The sequence below is a fragment of the Pagrus pagrus genome (genome assembly GCF_965226575.1).
Source record: "Pagrus pagrus genome assembly, chromosome: 10".
Classification (NCBI taxonomy): Eukaryota; Metazoa; Chordata; class Actinopteri; order Spariformes; family Sparidae; genus Pagrus; species Pagrus pagrus.
In genome coordinates this window covers 13,024,624-13,040,258 of record NC_140194.1, presented here as the reverse complement: position 1 = coordinate 13,040,258, position 15,635 = coordinate 13,024,624, and the positions used below count along the sequence as shown (strand labels likewise).

Sequence of the window (15,635 nt, the reverse complement as noted above, 5' to 3'; positions counted from 1 at the left end):
TGCCAGTAATGTGGACAAGTGGTTGAATGTAACTAAGTACATTTACTCAAATACTCCCCTCCACCATCACAGCCTTGTCCTCAGGTGGTTTAGTTGACATGCGCGCGGTGGCCGCTGGGAGGCACACAAGATGCACGAGAGCAGAACGTGTCGGGGCACGCGCAGCTGACTGACAACTGTGGCAGCGGCAGTTGAAGCTCCTTCATCTGAGCGCACAGAGCCGAGGAGAGCAGCCCAGAAAAGTTCCTGTCTTCTCCTGTAAAACTCCAGAAACATGGTCACTCTTCTTGCTGCGGGCAGAGGAAGTTTCTGAAGGGTCACGGAGCGAATTATAAGACATGGCAGCCTCTGAACTTTACTCCAAGGTAACTTTTATTAAATGAGTCTGCGTCGGTCGTCCAGCTCATTCAACGGTTTTCTCAAGCTAGCGGTAGTTAACTTGTTGCTAATTAATCTGTTAAAGAAATGATAGTTTACTTCTGCCAGGCACCTAGAAATGTTGACTTAACAACTTTGGTGTATTAAAAATGTTAATGTGCTGCTTTTTTGATCTGTGTGCCACTTATAAAACCCCGTATCCATCCACATTATACGCATGACTGTTGTCTGCTGACTTTAAGTTAAGCTATCCTGCCATTTTCCTGGGGTACATGTCACTGCTGCGCTGCTGTAGTTTTGTTAAAGACTGTGGTACTGTCAGTGAAGTGGTTGAATGGCTCTGACCCGGTGTCCCCCTCTCTGTCCATCAGCATGCCCGTGTATGGCTCCCAGATGCAGCCGAAGTGTGGAAGTCAGCAGAGCTTATCAAAGATTACACTCCCGGCGACTTGACGCTGACTCTGCAGCTGGATGATGGCACGGTGAGACAGGCAAATGCCACACACACACACACACACACACACACACACACACACACACACGCACACAAAGAAGCACTGAGGTAGAAATGGGTGTGTGATGTCCTGTCAGAGAGCCATGCACACATTTCTCTGGAAGAGTACTGGCAGTGGAGCCTCATAAATCTGTGTGGGGTGATTGGAGGCAGCTGGGGTGTTTGGTAAATGCACATAGATTGCCAGGCAAGACCAATACATTGTGCACCTCTGCAAAGCTTTAGAAGCAAGAAGCCAATGTAATGTCCCTGGTTCACAATAGGCAGACTGATATATGAAAATGTATGAACAGCGAGGCTGAATGGCTGCTGGCAGCTGTGATGTCGAGTTTGGGCTTGCACTTCAGGTATGGAAATAAGGTCAACGCATTATCAAGAGTGAACAAGCCGAGCTCAGTGTTTGCTAGTTAGCTGAAACATGAAGTATAACTAAGGTTTTTGTTCTCCTTTGTTTTGCAGTTTTCCTCAAATGAGAACAACTTACTATCTTCAGGCTCATACTGTAGGTAGTTGTAGCTAACTTCTTGTGTCTTTCCAGGAGGTGGAGTACAAAATAGACCCTAAAACCAACAACTTGCCCCCACTGAGAAACCCAAACATCCTTGTGGGGGAGAATGACCTCACAGCTCTCAGCTATCTCCATGAGCCGGCAGTGCTACACAACCTGAAAGTGCGCTTCATGGACTCCAAGTTGATTTACACATACTGTGGTAAGGAGATTCATCTCCTTTGACTCACACTATCACTGACACTGTAGACTTTGGAGCCCTGCTCACTGTACACGCTGACATAATCTACGCTACATCATGCTGATTATTGTGGCATAGGCTGCTCTTAAAGGAGCATACACTAAAGTGTGTTACATGAATTTGGGATAAATAATGCACACAACAGTGTTCGCTAATTTGAATCCATGTCAGATAACACACATTTATTTTCATATATTCTTCTCCTTGTGGTATTTAGGAATTGTCCTGGTTGCCATTAATCCTTATGAGAGCCTGCCTATCTATGAAGCTGACATCATCAATGCCTACAGTGGGCAGAACATGGGAGACATGGACCCCCATATTTTTGCAGTAGCAGAGGAAGCATACAAACAGATGGCCAGGTTTTCGTAACCTCCTCCCTACACTTTAAATCTAATGAAATGTTAATTTGCTTATAAGCTGATACTCTTAATGTTTTTGGCTGATATTTGGGCTGTATGTCATCACATCTTTTCACACAGAGATACAAGAAACCAGTCCATCATCGTGAGTGGTGAGTCGGGAGCTGGCAAAACTGTCTCTGCAAAGTACGCCATGCGTTACTTTGCCACTGTCAGCTGCTCCTCTGGGGAGGCCAATGTTGAGGAGAGAGTCCTCGCCTCCAGCCCCATCATGGAGGTAACATTTAACAGTGCAGCGAAATAAGACAAAATTATAAAGAGTCAAAGGTTACTGACAGCCTCATTGTGTGTTTCTTCTAGGCCCTTGGGAATGCCAAGACAACAAGGAATGACAACAGCAGTCGCTTTGGGAAGTACATTGAGATTGGGTTTGACAAGAAGCATTGTATAATCGGGGCCAACGTGAGAACCTACTTGCTGGAAAAGTCTAGAGTTGTCTTTCAGGTAAATTTCCTGATATGGATTTAACTCGCATGCCTTTAAAGTGACAACACTCAGTGTTTGAATGTGGGCCTTTCAAGCTTTTTATCTTCTGTGTTTCTCATGGTAGTTAATTGATTTAAAACACTTTCATGTCCGTGTAACATGTAACATGTGTATCTTAGCAACGTAATAACAAACAGCACAAAACAACTTGCAGTTTTGCCTGCCTGCCGGGCCCATGGATCAGAAAGATGGCAACATGTTTGTTTTTGTTAAGCAATCGTCTCAGATTTGATAATTTTGATGATTCATTGTAAGCCGGGGTTTAGCAATGTGCTAAGAGTTCATCTGCAGTCATAGGAGCTATCAATTTTACTAATCGTGTTCACAGTATTTGTGCATTTGACTTTGGTTTGCACTACTTTCAGGCCCACGGAGAAAGGAACTACCATATATTCTACCAGCTGTGTGCCTCCTCACATTTACCAGAGTTCAAAGCCTTCAAGTTAGGTATGAGAGTCACTGAAATGTCAGTTTTCATGGGAAGAATTAGGAAGCAATTGAAAGAGATTGAGTTGCAAAAGCAGATGTAACAGATTTATTTTGTACAACATTTTTATTTGATTAATGTTTGAAGGTTGCGCAGATGACTTCCACTGCACTAACCAGGGTCAGAGCCCAGTCATAGACGGGGTGGATGATGCCAAAGAGCTGTGCAATACCAGGAAAGCTTTCTCACTGTTAGGTGAGTGTTGGATGCATTTCAATAAGGTTTGCATTTACATGTTGAATGGACATGCACATTTTCTGCTTTTGGATTGGCTTTTGATGTAGTTGACTATCACTTATCGTTTTATTGTTCTCTTTGCATTGTAGGAATTGGTGAAACTGAACAAATGGCAATTTACCAAATTCTGGCAGCTATTCTCCATCTTAGCAATGTGGAGGTGAAAGATCAGTCAGCAGACAGATGCAGCATCTTGGTAAACATTGACAAGAGAATATTCCATCTTGCAAATTTGTTTAATTTTATGTAACAATACTATATTTGGGATGTGTTACCTGTACAAGATAATTATTGATAATGTATTTCCAGCCAGATAACGTCCACTTGAGCGTGTTCTGTGAGTTGATGGGGGTGCCCTGTGAAGAAATGACCCACTGGTTATGTCACAGAAAACTCAAGACGACAACAGAAACCTATGTCAAGTCTGTCTCCAAAATAAGTGCGGTCAATGGCAGAGATGCTCTCGCTAAGCACATCTATGCCAGACTCTTCAGCAGGATTGCGGACAGTATTAATGTTGCCTTAAAGTCTGCAGCGAAACAACACTCCTTCATTGGTGTGCTGGACATTTACGGGTATGTTATTATCTTTAGGTTTTTAGTTTTTCCTTAAATGTTCTCCAGATGACCAGACATGTTGTTTAAATTTACACATGTATTCTTCCTCAGGTTTGAAACATTTGATGTGAACAGCTTTGAACAGTTTTGCATCAATTATGCCAATGAAAAGCTTCAACAACAGTTCAACCAGGTATGTGTCTTTTCCTGTTCAACCCATTCATTCTGTAGTCACAATGTACACATTTATCATTATCAGCTATTGCTCCCTCCAGCATGTCTTCAAACTGGAACAAGAGGAGTACATGAAAGAGGAGATCCCCTGGACACTTATTGACTTCTACGACAACCAGCCATGCATTAATCTCATTGAGGCCAAGCTGGGTGTTCTGGACCTTTTGGATGAAGAGTGCAAGGTAAAATTCCATCTTTTGTTTTTTTACCCCAAATTCATTTCAGCTACTTTCCACTGGAGAAATCTCCACCACTGCACTATATTCGGAGGTAATGAGTAAGGCCATGACTAACTGATGTGTCAGCACTTCCTCTCTCCATAGATGCCCAAAGGCTCTGACGACACATGGGCTCAGAAAATGTACAACACCCTCCTGAAGCAGAATGCTCACTTTGATAAACCCAGGATGTCAAATAGAGCTTTCATCATCCACCACTTTGCAGACAAGGTGAAACATATTTGTATGTGCTGTGGCGGGGTTGTGTCTTAGTGGTCAGGAAATGGACGAGTGACTCATGTTTTCTCATGATGAGAGTCTAGTGTGAAACTGTAATTACTTTCGCTGCATAGTCAGACTTCTGTGCCTTTACCAAAAATGTTTGATGATTCATATTATTAGAGCAAGATTAACCAGTCTACTTCACACTCTAGATGAAGTATATGATCTTTACTATTTCAGTCAAAGGGCACTGTGTGACCTGGTCCTTTGTGCCTAGGTGGAGTACCAGTGTGAGGGTTTCCTGGAGAAAAACAAGGACACAGTCAATGAGGAGCAGATAAATGTGCTGAAAAACAGCAAGGTGAAATAGTTTATAAATAGTTTATTATATTTTCACTTCCTAGTCCTTCCTCCTCTCTTTGTTGTGGTTGAAAGAATCCAATGTCAACACCTCCGTAACTAAACGTAAATGACTGCAAACTATATTTTGTGTTGCAAGTGCCTGGGCACACACCCTGGAATTGTTTAACCACAACTATTGGAGGAAATACACCCACTTTTTCCAATTTCCAATTGAAAACACTGCCACCTGCTGTTCAATGATAACTTTGTGTTTTGTCGCTTTGACCCCTTAAAAAATGATCTTTTCAGTTTGATTTGCTGCTGAAGCTGTTTGAAGATGATGAGAAGGCACGTTCAACTAACAAGCGTACCAGTGTCATTGGAAGGGCTAGTCAGGCTCAGAGAGATACTAAGAAGACTGTTGGACTGCAGGTGAGAACAACATGACTTTTGGTGTTGGTCTCACAGTTACAGTTCTCATTGTCATGAAAAACTTGGAAAAACTCCCTGTTTCAAAACAATTATGTGGAGAAATTTAGAAAAATGTATTGGACATGTAAACCAAATTTTCAATACATTTTATGTATTTCCATACTCATTAGTCATGGATTTATTTTTGTCCTGTCAATCAGTTTCGACAGTCTTTACATCTGCTGATGGACACACTGAATGCAACAACTCCTCACTACGTGCGCTGCATCAAGCCAAATGACGATAAAGCGTCATTCACGTGAGTTGGATGATTTTGCTCTTCTGTTACACACAATTATCGCAACAAGTACAAATAGACTTATCATGATTTTTTTTGTCTTTCATGAAGCTTGGACCCTTTGAGGGCAGTGCAGCAGCTCCGAGCATGTGGCATCCTCGAAACAATCAGGATCTCAGCGGCAGGCTTCCCATCTAGGTAGAATATCAGCAACCACACCTGGTACAGAGCACAGGGCCATGCATAGTTGTACACATTATATCTTTACATATATAGAAATGATGTATCCAATATATATATTATATATATGTATTGTTTTATGTATTACATATTATGTATGTTTTTAATATTATAGATGGACCTATCAAGAATTCTTTAGCCGTTATCGGGTCCTCATGAAGCAGAAGGATGTGCTTCCTGACAGAAAACAAACCTGCAAGAATCTCCTGGGAAAACTTATAGAGGTCCGTCAAGATTTCAATAAAAAAACAGATGTAATTATTTATAGTATATGTGTATAAATATATGCTACTGCATATTCTTTTTTGCTCCTAGGACCAGGATAAGTATCAGTTTGGCAAAAACAAGATCTTCTTCAGGGCTGGTCAGGTGGCTTACATGGAGAAGCTGCGTTCTGACAAGCTGCGTATGGCTTGTGTCCGCATCCAGAAGACTATCCGCTGCTGGCTGGCCCGCAAAAAATACCTGAGGATGAGGAAGTCTGCGATCACAATACAGAGACATGTACGGGGTCACCAGGCACGCAGGTGAGTGGAGACATTCAATAACAGCAGAATACTAACATGTTGCTCTTGCATATCTTTTACATGTGTATTTTTTTTGTCAGTTATGTTAAGTTTCTGCGATGGACCAGAGCAGCTGTTGTCATTCAGAGGAATGTGCGTATGTGGGCGACCAGGAGACACTACCAGCAGCAGCGCTCTGCAGCTATAACTATTCAGTGCTTCTTAAGGGCCTATGTGGCTAAACAGCAGTACCATAAGGTAATGCCATGATTGATACAAATTTGAAGGCTTTTAGAAATTAAATAAGTTATAATTCCACACTTGTAAGGTCTCATTTAGTGGAAGGTTTTGTAGTCAAAATATGAGATTTTACATACATAATTACAGAAAGCAATGTCCAAGTTGATTTTAGTTTGAAGTTTTTCTTTGTCTGTTTATATTTTGTTTTGAGTTTGTTTCCAGGAGTGTGTAAGGTATTTAAAGGGGATTTTATCAACCCATAGAAGAACTTGATAGTTGAATATAACAATGACCAAAACTTGATTTCATAGGTGCCACCAAGAAAACAGGAAGTAGTGCTTCTTGGATGTAATTGTTTTTGCACTTCCTAAGCCTTGATTGTTGTGTTGGATTCTTAATCATTAAGTCATATTAGAGACTGAAAATATTCAGATGAAATGGGGCAACAGCTTGAGTCCATGTTTACTTTCTTTCAGCTACAACATGAAATAAACTTAGACACATTTAAATGTTTAAACATGATATTTTATATGTGTCTTTCTTTTCACAGTTGATGTTTGAGCAAAAGGCTGTGGTCATCCAGAAATGGATGAGGGGCTGCCTGGCTAGACGGCATTACAGACGCACTGTGGCAGCCATCATCCTGCTGCAGAGCTGTGTACGTCGCATGAGGGCAAAGAAGGACTTTAAGAAGCTGAAAGTTGAGGCACGCTCTGTGGAGCATTTCAAGAAGCTCAACTTTGGAATGGAGAACAAGATTCTGCAGTTGCAGCACAAGATAAATGAGCAGGTGAGTATTGTGTGAGTATGGATATCTGGTATCGTCTGTCTTAGTTGTTTACTCCGGAGTCTACTGGAGAAACATAGGGTCATCGGGAGTTGTCGTATCACATGCACAGCATGTGTGTGTTTCCCCCCCTGCAGCACAAAGAAAACAGAGAGCTCAGTGAGAGGCTGAATGCTGTGGAGAAGACCTTTTCTGTGGAGAGAGAGAAGCAGAGCAGAGAGATCCAAAACCTCCGTAGATCAGAGCAGGAAGGCAGAGCCAAGGCAGAGACAGTTCCCTCGCTGCTGCAGCAACTCACCTTCCTTCAGCACGAGCTGGAAAACACACGCAGGGAGAAAGACGATCTGGAAGAGCAGACAAAGGTCTTCAAGGAGCAAACACAACAAGTAGGTCTACTACACTTCATGTAAATGTATCCAACTTAACATCCCATGTTTCTACATAAAACATGTCTGTAATTTTCTAGAATGGTAGTGGATGGAATTATGACTTGATGGAGATATACAAGTACCTTCTATGGCATTTATCGAAAATCATGTTGTACCTCACATGACAAACTGTTATTTTCCACACTTAGCTGTACAGCAGAGGTTTGTTTATCTCCCACTCTTTGTCACCATTTATCACCCTTATTTTCTGCTACTTTAAGCTACATGCTGATTCGTTTATATTATTTTTAATTTTGCTTTTCCAAAACATTCCAGAAAGAATGGTGCAACCCTGCATGTAGGTTTTAGATTTCATAAATCAACATGGTCGCCTGTGGAGTACACTAACAATTGAATTTACAGGGAAACATTTGAATTGCAAAATTACAGAATGAAATGTAAAATAGGAGCCTGTAATTTCAACTCATCCAGTATTCAGTGAACTTGGTTGGTTATTATGCTCCACTGTTTCAGTTTCTAGAACCTCAACATGATTAAAGAATGATAACACATGATTTACCCTCTTCTCACAATCAGGTGGTAGAAGATCTTAATATGAAGAACAGCTTGTTGAACAGCGAGAAAGATGAACTTAACAAAGTAATCCTGGAACAAGCCCAACAGCTGACAGGTTGGCAGTTAACCTCACACCTCCACAGTCCTTAAGTAATGGTTTGATCTAGACTAAATGAGTAAAACAAAACTGTTTTGTTTCAGAGATTAAAACGAACGACTCGAATACAAAACAGATGGAGAGGAGCTTAGCGGAAGAACGCTCTCGCTACCAAAGTCTGCTGAGTGAACACCTGCATCTGGAGGAGCGGCACAGAGACCTGAAGGAAGAGATTAATCAAAATACCGTGAGTAATGCTTCAGTTTTGTCATTTCATACATCAGCGCAATTTCAAGAGTTTCACAAGCCAGAATCACTTATATAAGGACGTTCAGTTACCTGTACCTGTGTCTCATATGATGGTTTAGGTCTGGCTACTTTTTCCTTCTGTAACTTGTGTTTTTCTCACACCCAACCAGAGTTCAAGCAAATCTGGTCACAAGAGGACAGATTCCAGCTACAGCAGTAACTCATCTGAGTTTAGTCAGAGCTTAGGCTCTCTTGAGGGAGACGACAGCCCTATTCAAACAGAGGTAATGTAGAAAACTACACAATATCATAGTGCATTATCAGAATTGCCTCATTGCTCACTGTACAATGATTAGTGTGAATAATATTTACAACAAAGTTACCAGATTTTCCAAATATTCTGATTCACATAATTTACTTTGATAGTTGGGTTTCTGTTAAGTATTGCAGTCCATGTGAATTATTTTATTAGTGCCACAAAAAAGGAGTTGAAAATTGAGGTATTTCTTAATGTGAGTTGATATTTGCAGAGAACTGGACACTCATTCCTTTGTTAACGGCTGTGGGAAGATTTTTTTCTGATCTTGTCCATGTTATAATCCTATTAGTGCAGCATTCTAGCTAGTTTATGTAGAGACTCATCAGCCAGTACTTGCTGTGTTTTGTTAGGATGAGACCCAGGCGACGGTGGATCTGCCTGTCCTTCTGAAGCTCCAGAGAAGAGTGAAGGAACTGGAGCAGGACAAACAGTCACTGTGGCAGCAGCTGGATAACAAAGAAGAAGCCCAACAAGAAAAAGCCAAAGTATGAACTGAAACACTAGTCTCCATAATAATCAGACTGAAGAGTTTTGTATTAACAAGCTATTAGCTATCTTTTGCTTGATAATTTTATTATTTGAATGTCTTTCAAAAAAGGAGGCGGAGGAGCAGAAAAGTGCTGGCAGAGCAGAACTGGACTTGGAAAAGCTGAAGGTATGATGGGTCAGGATCCAATATTTGGATCAAACTAAGATTTGACATCCCAAAAAAGAGATGTCCACAAAGATTCATCCCAATAAGATACTTTAAAACAGTTTTCTGTTGTAACTCATATTTGTATTGAAATACTAAATAACAAAACCTAACTATGGTGATTAACAAAAATTCTTATATATTTGTTCTGTTTGTTTCTCTAAATGTGTCAATGCAGCGGCAAGAACTGCAGTCTGAGAACAAGAAGTTAAAGCAGGATCTAGATGAGCTGCGGAAGTCTCTGACCAATGAGGACAGTGAAATGATGCCCCCTGCCCCCGGCTCTATGCCCTACAACACCCTGCTGGATCAACTCAGTTCTTCCAATGAGGAGCTGGAGATGCGAAAAGAGGAAGTGCTGCTCCTCCGGTCACATATGGTCCGTCAAGAGGCTCTTAAACATAAGGTGATTGGGTTCAAATTTTTTCAAATTTCATTTTTTTACATTTAGTGCAACAGGCACTTGACAATACCTTGATTTAATTTATCCACTTTTTCTGTCCACTAGGACTCTGCACTTGGGGAAGGTGTGAAACTAGATCTTGATATTCCCTCGTTTCAAGAAGTTGACAGGTGAGGTCATGAGCCTCTGATTCCTGTTTAAATCCATCAGGTGGTACAGCTATGTGTTAAATTCTCTCATTCTGTTCTCAGGTCCACTGACATCCATACTTTGAATGAAGATGGAGAGCTGTGGCTGGCTTATGAAGGCTTGAAAGAGACCAATAGGTAATGAAATAAAATTCTGCAATTTGTTGGTACATTCAAGCATGTTCATGCCATTTTAAATGAAATACTATCCCTTCATTCACCAGAGTTTTGGAGTGCCAGATGCAGGAGCAGGAACGTGTTCAAAGTGAGAAGTATAGGAAGCTGCTTGAAGAGGTGAACAAGCTGAAGGGTGAAAAGGAGCAACAGCAAAAGATGCTGGCCCAGAGCCTCCTCTTGTCAGAAGATGCCCGCATTGAGGCGAGCCTGAAGCATGAGATCACACGGCTAACCAATGAGAACCTGGTGGGTCTGCCAGATCTGTTACTCTGATTTGTATTAGTTATCATGACTGTATATCTATAATTTAATGAATTTTAAGAGTTTCTACTATGCAAAAAAATATTTTCGTTAAAAATGAACACTTCTATTCCATTTATGAAAGTTTTGTCCTCACACTAACCTAGCATGTTTACACAATTTTAGGAACGCATGGAGCAGCAGGAGAGACAAGACAAATCCATACGCAAGTTGAAAAAACAACTTAAATTTTACGTCAAAATGGTTGAAGATTTTGAAGGTAATTACGTGGCATTGACTGTCCATACATTGTACTTCCTAGATGACATCAGCACAGACTTTAATCCTGTGATTTCTTATATTGTGTCTATGTTGTGTTTAGCGAGTGCTCAGCAAAAGAGTAACACCTCTGTGACGAACGCTCCACTCAGAGCAGTGAACATTACCCGCAAGGAGAAAGAGTACAAGGGCATGTTGGAGTACAGGCAGGGTGACGTAAGCCGCTTGCTTAAGAGTGCGGTCACAGGTATGTTGTACCTGTTTTTTCTCAAGTAAATCATTGTCTGATCTGTTGGATTTGCATGTGAACATTTCTCATAGATAAAGAGCACTGTGTTTGAGGATTTTGTTTTGAAATGTTGTATTCTTCTCAGAACTGAAGCCTCGTGGTGTAGCAGTCAGCTTCATTCCTGGACTTCCGGCTTACATCATCTTCATGTGCCTACGATACGCAGACAACGTGAATGATGATCAGAGAGTCAGCGCTCTGCTCAATTCCACCATCACCACCGTCAAAGGGGTCATTAAGGTGTGATATTTAACTTTGATCTATGCAAATAAAATGGTTGATGTTTTTATTTTTAATTTATGTTTACACTGTTTCTACAGAGGAAAGGAAATGATTTTGAAGTGGTGTCTTTCTGGCTGGCCAACACATGCAGATTAATGCACTGTCTGAAGCAGTACAGTGGAGATGAGGTAAGCTTGAGAAAGCTCTGCTGTCAGAGTTATGTTTACAGTCGTACGTGTCCCTTTATTAACTTGGGATGTCTTTTCAACCTATTTATACTTCAGATCGTCATGAAGCAAAACACTCCTAAGCAGAACGAGCACTGTCTGACCAACTTTGAACTGTCAGAGTACCAGCAGGTTTTGGGTGATCTTTCCATCCAAATTTATCGACAGCTCATCAAATGCATGGAAGATATCCTGCAGCCTCTGATTGGTGAGGACACATAATCTGACTAAATATAATAAATATCATAAGCATAACAGAACCACATGAAATGTTATTTTTCCTCAATTTGTGTAGTGGCGAGCATGCTGGAGCATGAGTCCATCCAGGGCGTTCTGGGGTCCAAACCGACAGGCCTGAGGAAGAGAAGCACCAGTTTCCCAGAGGAGGGTGTGACAGTTGAAGTCCTCCTGCAGCGCATTAGCCAATTCCACACCACCATGAGTCAGCACGGGATAGACCAAGACCTCATTAAACAGGTGGTCAAGCAGCAGTTTTACAACATCTGTGCGGTCACACTCAACCACCTGCTGCTGCGGAAGGACATGTGCTCTTGGAGCAAAGGCCTGCAGATCAGGTACAGGATGGTCATTGGACTGTTTCTATTATACCTGTAATTATAGGCACAAAAGAGTGTGTATAAAGGTATTGATATCAAACAAGATCCCTCATACTATATCTCAGACACCCACTAGTGTGATTGCTATAAAACCTCCAGGTAATTATTCACCTTCAATTAGATAAAGATAATACTTTAAACTAAAGAAACCTCAGATAATGTTTTAAATGATCAGACAACATGAGAACATCTTGCGCAGGGGATATGTTTAGTGTTCTTAGCAAAATATTTTTATTTGTTGATATATAATCAGCATTTTGTGCGATTTAGCGCCCCCACAGTTTCTGAGTGCAACACCACTGTTATAAATTGAAATTCCAGCTCTGTAACAATTTGTCAGACGTAATGTAGGTGCGACCTACAAACAAAACTCATCTTACATCATAAAAATGTTATGTGTTAAAAGCTTGTATCTTGACGTAAATATGTATGAAATGCTGTGATCCTAAATAAGTAGGAGTAAATTAATAAGAAATTAGAAAATACAGGCAGAGGTCAGGGTCTCTGCAGATACAGATGCAGCCACACACTACCTAAAAACTACGTCAAAAGTGATGATTGAGAGAGATTATTTAATTTTTGTAGAAGTTTAAGGTCATTTTAGAACCACTTTTGAAAAATTGTCTTGGTTAACACACACTGATAAGACGACCTAAGTGAACAATGTATGGTATGTTTATATTTAATGAGCCGTAAACTTACAGTAAATAGTTTTCTTTATCATTCAAGCAGCAATGTTTTCATTCAACACTTATTGTGGTTTCACAGAACAGATGTCAGGTTGGACCTTTCTAGACAGTTCCCTGGCTCAGTCTGAATTGTTTGTTTGTTGCCTCTGGCTCCAGGTACAATGTTTGGCAGCTGGAGGAGTGGCTGATGGAGAGGGACATGATAGACTGCGGTGCCAAGGAGACTCTGGAGCCTCTCATACAGGCTGCACAGCTTCTGCAGATCAAGAAGAAGACTGAGGCAGACGCCCAAGCTATTTGCAACATGTGTACTGCCCTCACCACAGCACAGGTCCGTCATCAGTCAATGTTCAGACCTCTTCATATGTCAACATGATGTGTTGTTAGTGCTTTGATCGTTGTTTGTTTGTCTTAACAGATTGTAAAGGTGTTGACCTTGTACACCCCGGTAATTGAATTTGAAGAGCGAGTACCAACCACTTTCATCACAACGATTAAAGTGAGTAGCTGAAAATTTAAGAGTGAGCAAGAACGCAGTCTTGTCTCTTCTCTCACTATATCTCCTTTTTTCTTTTTACATTTTAGGAGCTTTTGAAAGACAGAGTTGAGTCATCCACCTTGATGATGGATGCCAAGAAGATCTTTTCTGTCACCTTCGTCTTCACACCCTCCTCTGTGGCTCTGGAGACCATCCAGATCCCTGCTAGCCTCAATCTGGGCTTCCTCACGCGCATCTAGACCTGTGAACTCTGACACTCTTAATGCTGTTTACTAAAGTAAAAACATCAAAGACTGTTTTTTTTTTTGTGCAAAGTTTGTACCCGCTGTAATGTTTTCACCATCACTGATTATTGCAGCAGCTTCTCAGCACTGCAAAGCCAACAAGAGTTTTTTTTTAAAGTTATCTCTTGCCACATCTAATGTATTGCTGATACAGGTGTTGATAGTATTTTGTGAAATCATGTGTTCATTAATGCATTAATGGGAATGATTTTTCAAAATATATCAGCTCAAGTAAAGAAACTTGACTTTTCACAATGCAACAATTGCAAATGACAAGTTTCTGATTAATGGGATAGATGAACGTATGTGAGTGTTCCCATAGACAAATCTTTTTTAAAAATGGATAACCATGAGCAGCCTTGTTAACATTTTCAATGTTGAATGAAATTCAGGATCACTGTCTTATTTCTGTAACTTTATTTTTCTCTAACTTCTAATATCAGGTGATGGTATTTATGTCAGGACAAGGTGAAGGAGCAGAAAATAAATCAAGTATATATTTAACCAGTCTAAATATTTTCATCATATTAAAGGCTGGCTTTTACAGTTTTACGGTTTGAAGTCAGAGTTTTACTACCTCATGAGGTGATTTGGATTTTGTATCTGCAAAGTGGGGACTTTAAACAATCAAGAAAATGTTGTATATTTTAATTATGTTTAATTATTCTCTCTTCTTGACACAGGCACGCTTACTGCTCTAATACTTAGTTATGTATTAGGGATCAAATGTAACTAACAGTTCATGGAGCAAATAATAAAAGCCCAGGCCGAATGAATTGCTTCTCATAATTTTAACATGATATCTTTACTTTTACTCAGGTATGACTTTTGGGTACTTACTACAACAGTGATGTGCACTCTAATCCTCACCTTTATGGGAGAAGAACTGTACACCTGTGACTTGACATGGACTTGATCCTGAAGACCACAAAAACAGATGTGTTTACAGACCATGACATGGAAACAGTTGGAAATCTCATTGAATTTGGATTTTTCAGACAGATGTAACTGTGAAGTGATATGTGTACCTTACATGCTGACATGTTATGTCTTATCTTTCATCTTCCATGTTCACGATTGCTCTGTATTTGCAATTGCCTAAAAATTCGTAAATAATTAATCTCTTGGGTTAAAGCTTCTCAGCTGTGCACAGCAGGAATGTTGTTCCCCTGTTTCTCTCTGGCATTCCCTTTGTTTTCTCAATTTTGCAAGTATATCGTAGTTGTAGTTGGTTCAAGGTGGTGAAATATTTACTCTTTATGTCATTCTCGCTTAACTTCTTGCGGTAAAGCTGAAATCACATATGGTGAGACGACTGCGGTCTGTATCCGGTTTCTTTTGTTGTCACAATCCTTGATCAAACCAGCACACCCACTCCACCGAGCCGCTGTCACAAGACGGGAGGAGGGCGGAGCCACACAGCTGAAGTCCGCAGCAGGTGAGCGACAAGTCAGCCAGGAAGACACGAGACACACCTGGAACATGAGAGGTGGGGGTTTCAGAATAAAAGCACCGAGTTTGCGTTCTCTTACCAGCCACGTTTACGTATGTGTCCACATCACAGGGTATAGACTTAAAAATTGAAAGTTAATGTTTACTTAATTATTTATAAATCCATCTGTATGGATCAGTGTTGACTAATGACAATAAATTGTATCTAAATAGGCAAGAAGGAGATCTTCAGAGTCAACTTAGAAAGGCACAAGTCAGTCTAATACTACAGGGTATAATTGAGTAATACTTGTGATATAAATTGAAGCCCGTGAAAGACACTTGGGTCACTATTTGAAAGACTATGTATGCAATGAAATATTGGTTTAAGTGCCTTTGTTAAAGTTTTCAGAATTCAGTGAGTATTATTTTGAAAATTCCGACCGGAAAAGCGTCGTA

The 15,635-nt window shown here is 40.5% G+C and overlaps 1 protein-coding gene across 1 annotated transcript; it reads left to right on the top strand.

The window, feature by feature from the left end:
• The first annotated feature begins 196 nt into the window (after positions 1-196).
• Positions 197-14,521, top strand: LOC311264349 (unconventional myosin-Va-like). The gene is made up of 40 exons (XM_084365155.1): positions 197-365; positions 750-860; positions 1,431-1,602; positions 1,859-2,003; positions 2,124-2,280; positions 2,364-2,507; positions 2,915-2,996; positions 3,124-3,231; positions 3,363-3,469; positions 3,583-3,848; positions 3,942-4,023; positions 4,106-4,246; positions 4,388-4,513; positions 4,782-4,865; positions 5,156-5,278; positions 5,479-5,576; positions 5,667-5,753; positions 5,911-6,019; positions 6,111-6,322; positions 6,403-6,559; positions 7,092-7,331; positions 7,466-7,714; positions 8,294-8,387; positions 8,474-8,616; positions 8,789-8,902; positions 9,288-9,422; positions 9,536-9,592; positions 9,810-10,037; positions 10,140-10,204; positions 10,286-10,360; positions 10,447-10,645; positions 10,826-10,919; positions 11,022-11,165; positions 11,293-11,447; positions 11,528-11,617; positions 11,714-11,864; positions 11,952-12,231; positions 13,119-13,293; positions 13,381-13,461; positions 13,548-14,521. Exons 1-40 carry the CDS (start codon positions 339-341, stop codon positions 13,698-13,700), a joined length of 5,460 nt encoding a protein of 1,819 aa, XP_084221281.1. The 5' UTR covers positions 197-338; the 3' UTR covers positions 13,701-14,521.
• Positions 14,522-15,635: the final 1,114 nt, after the last annotated feature.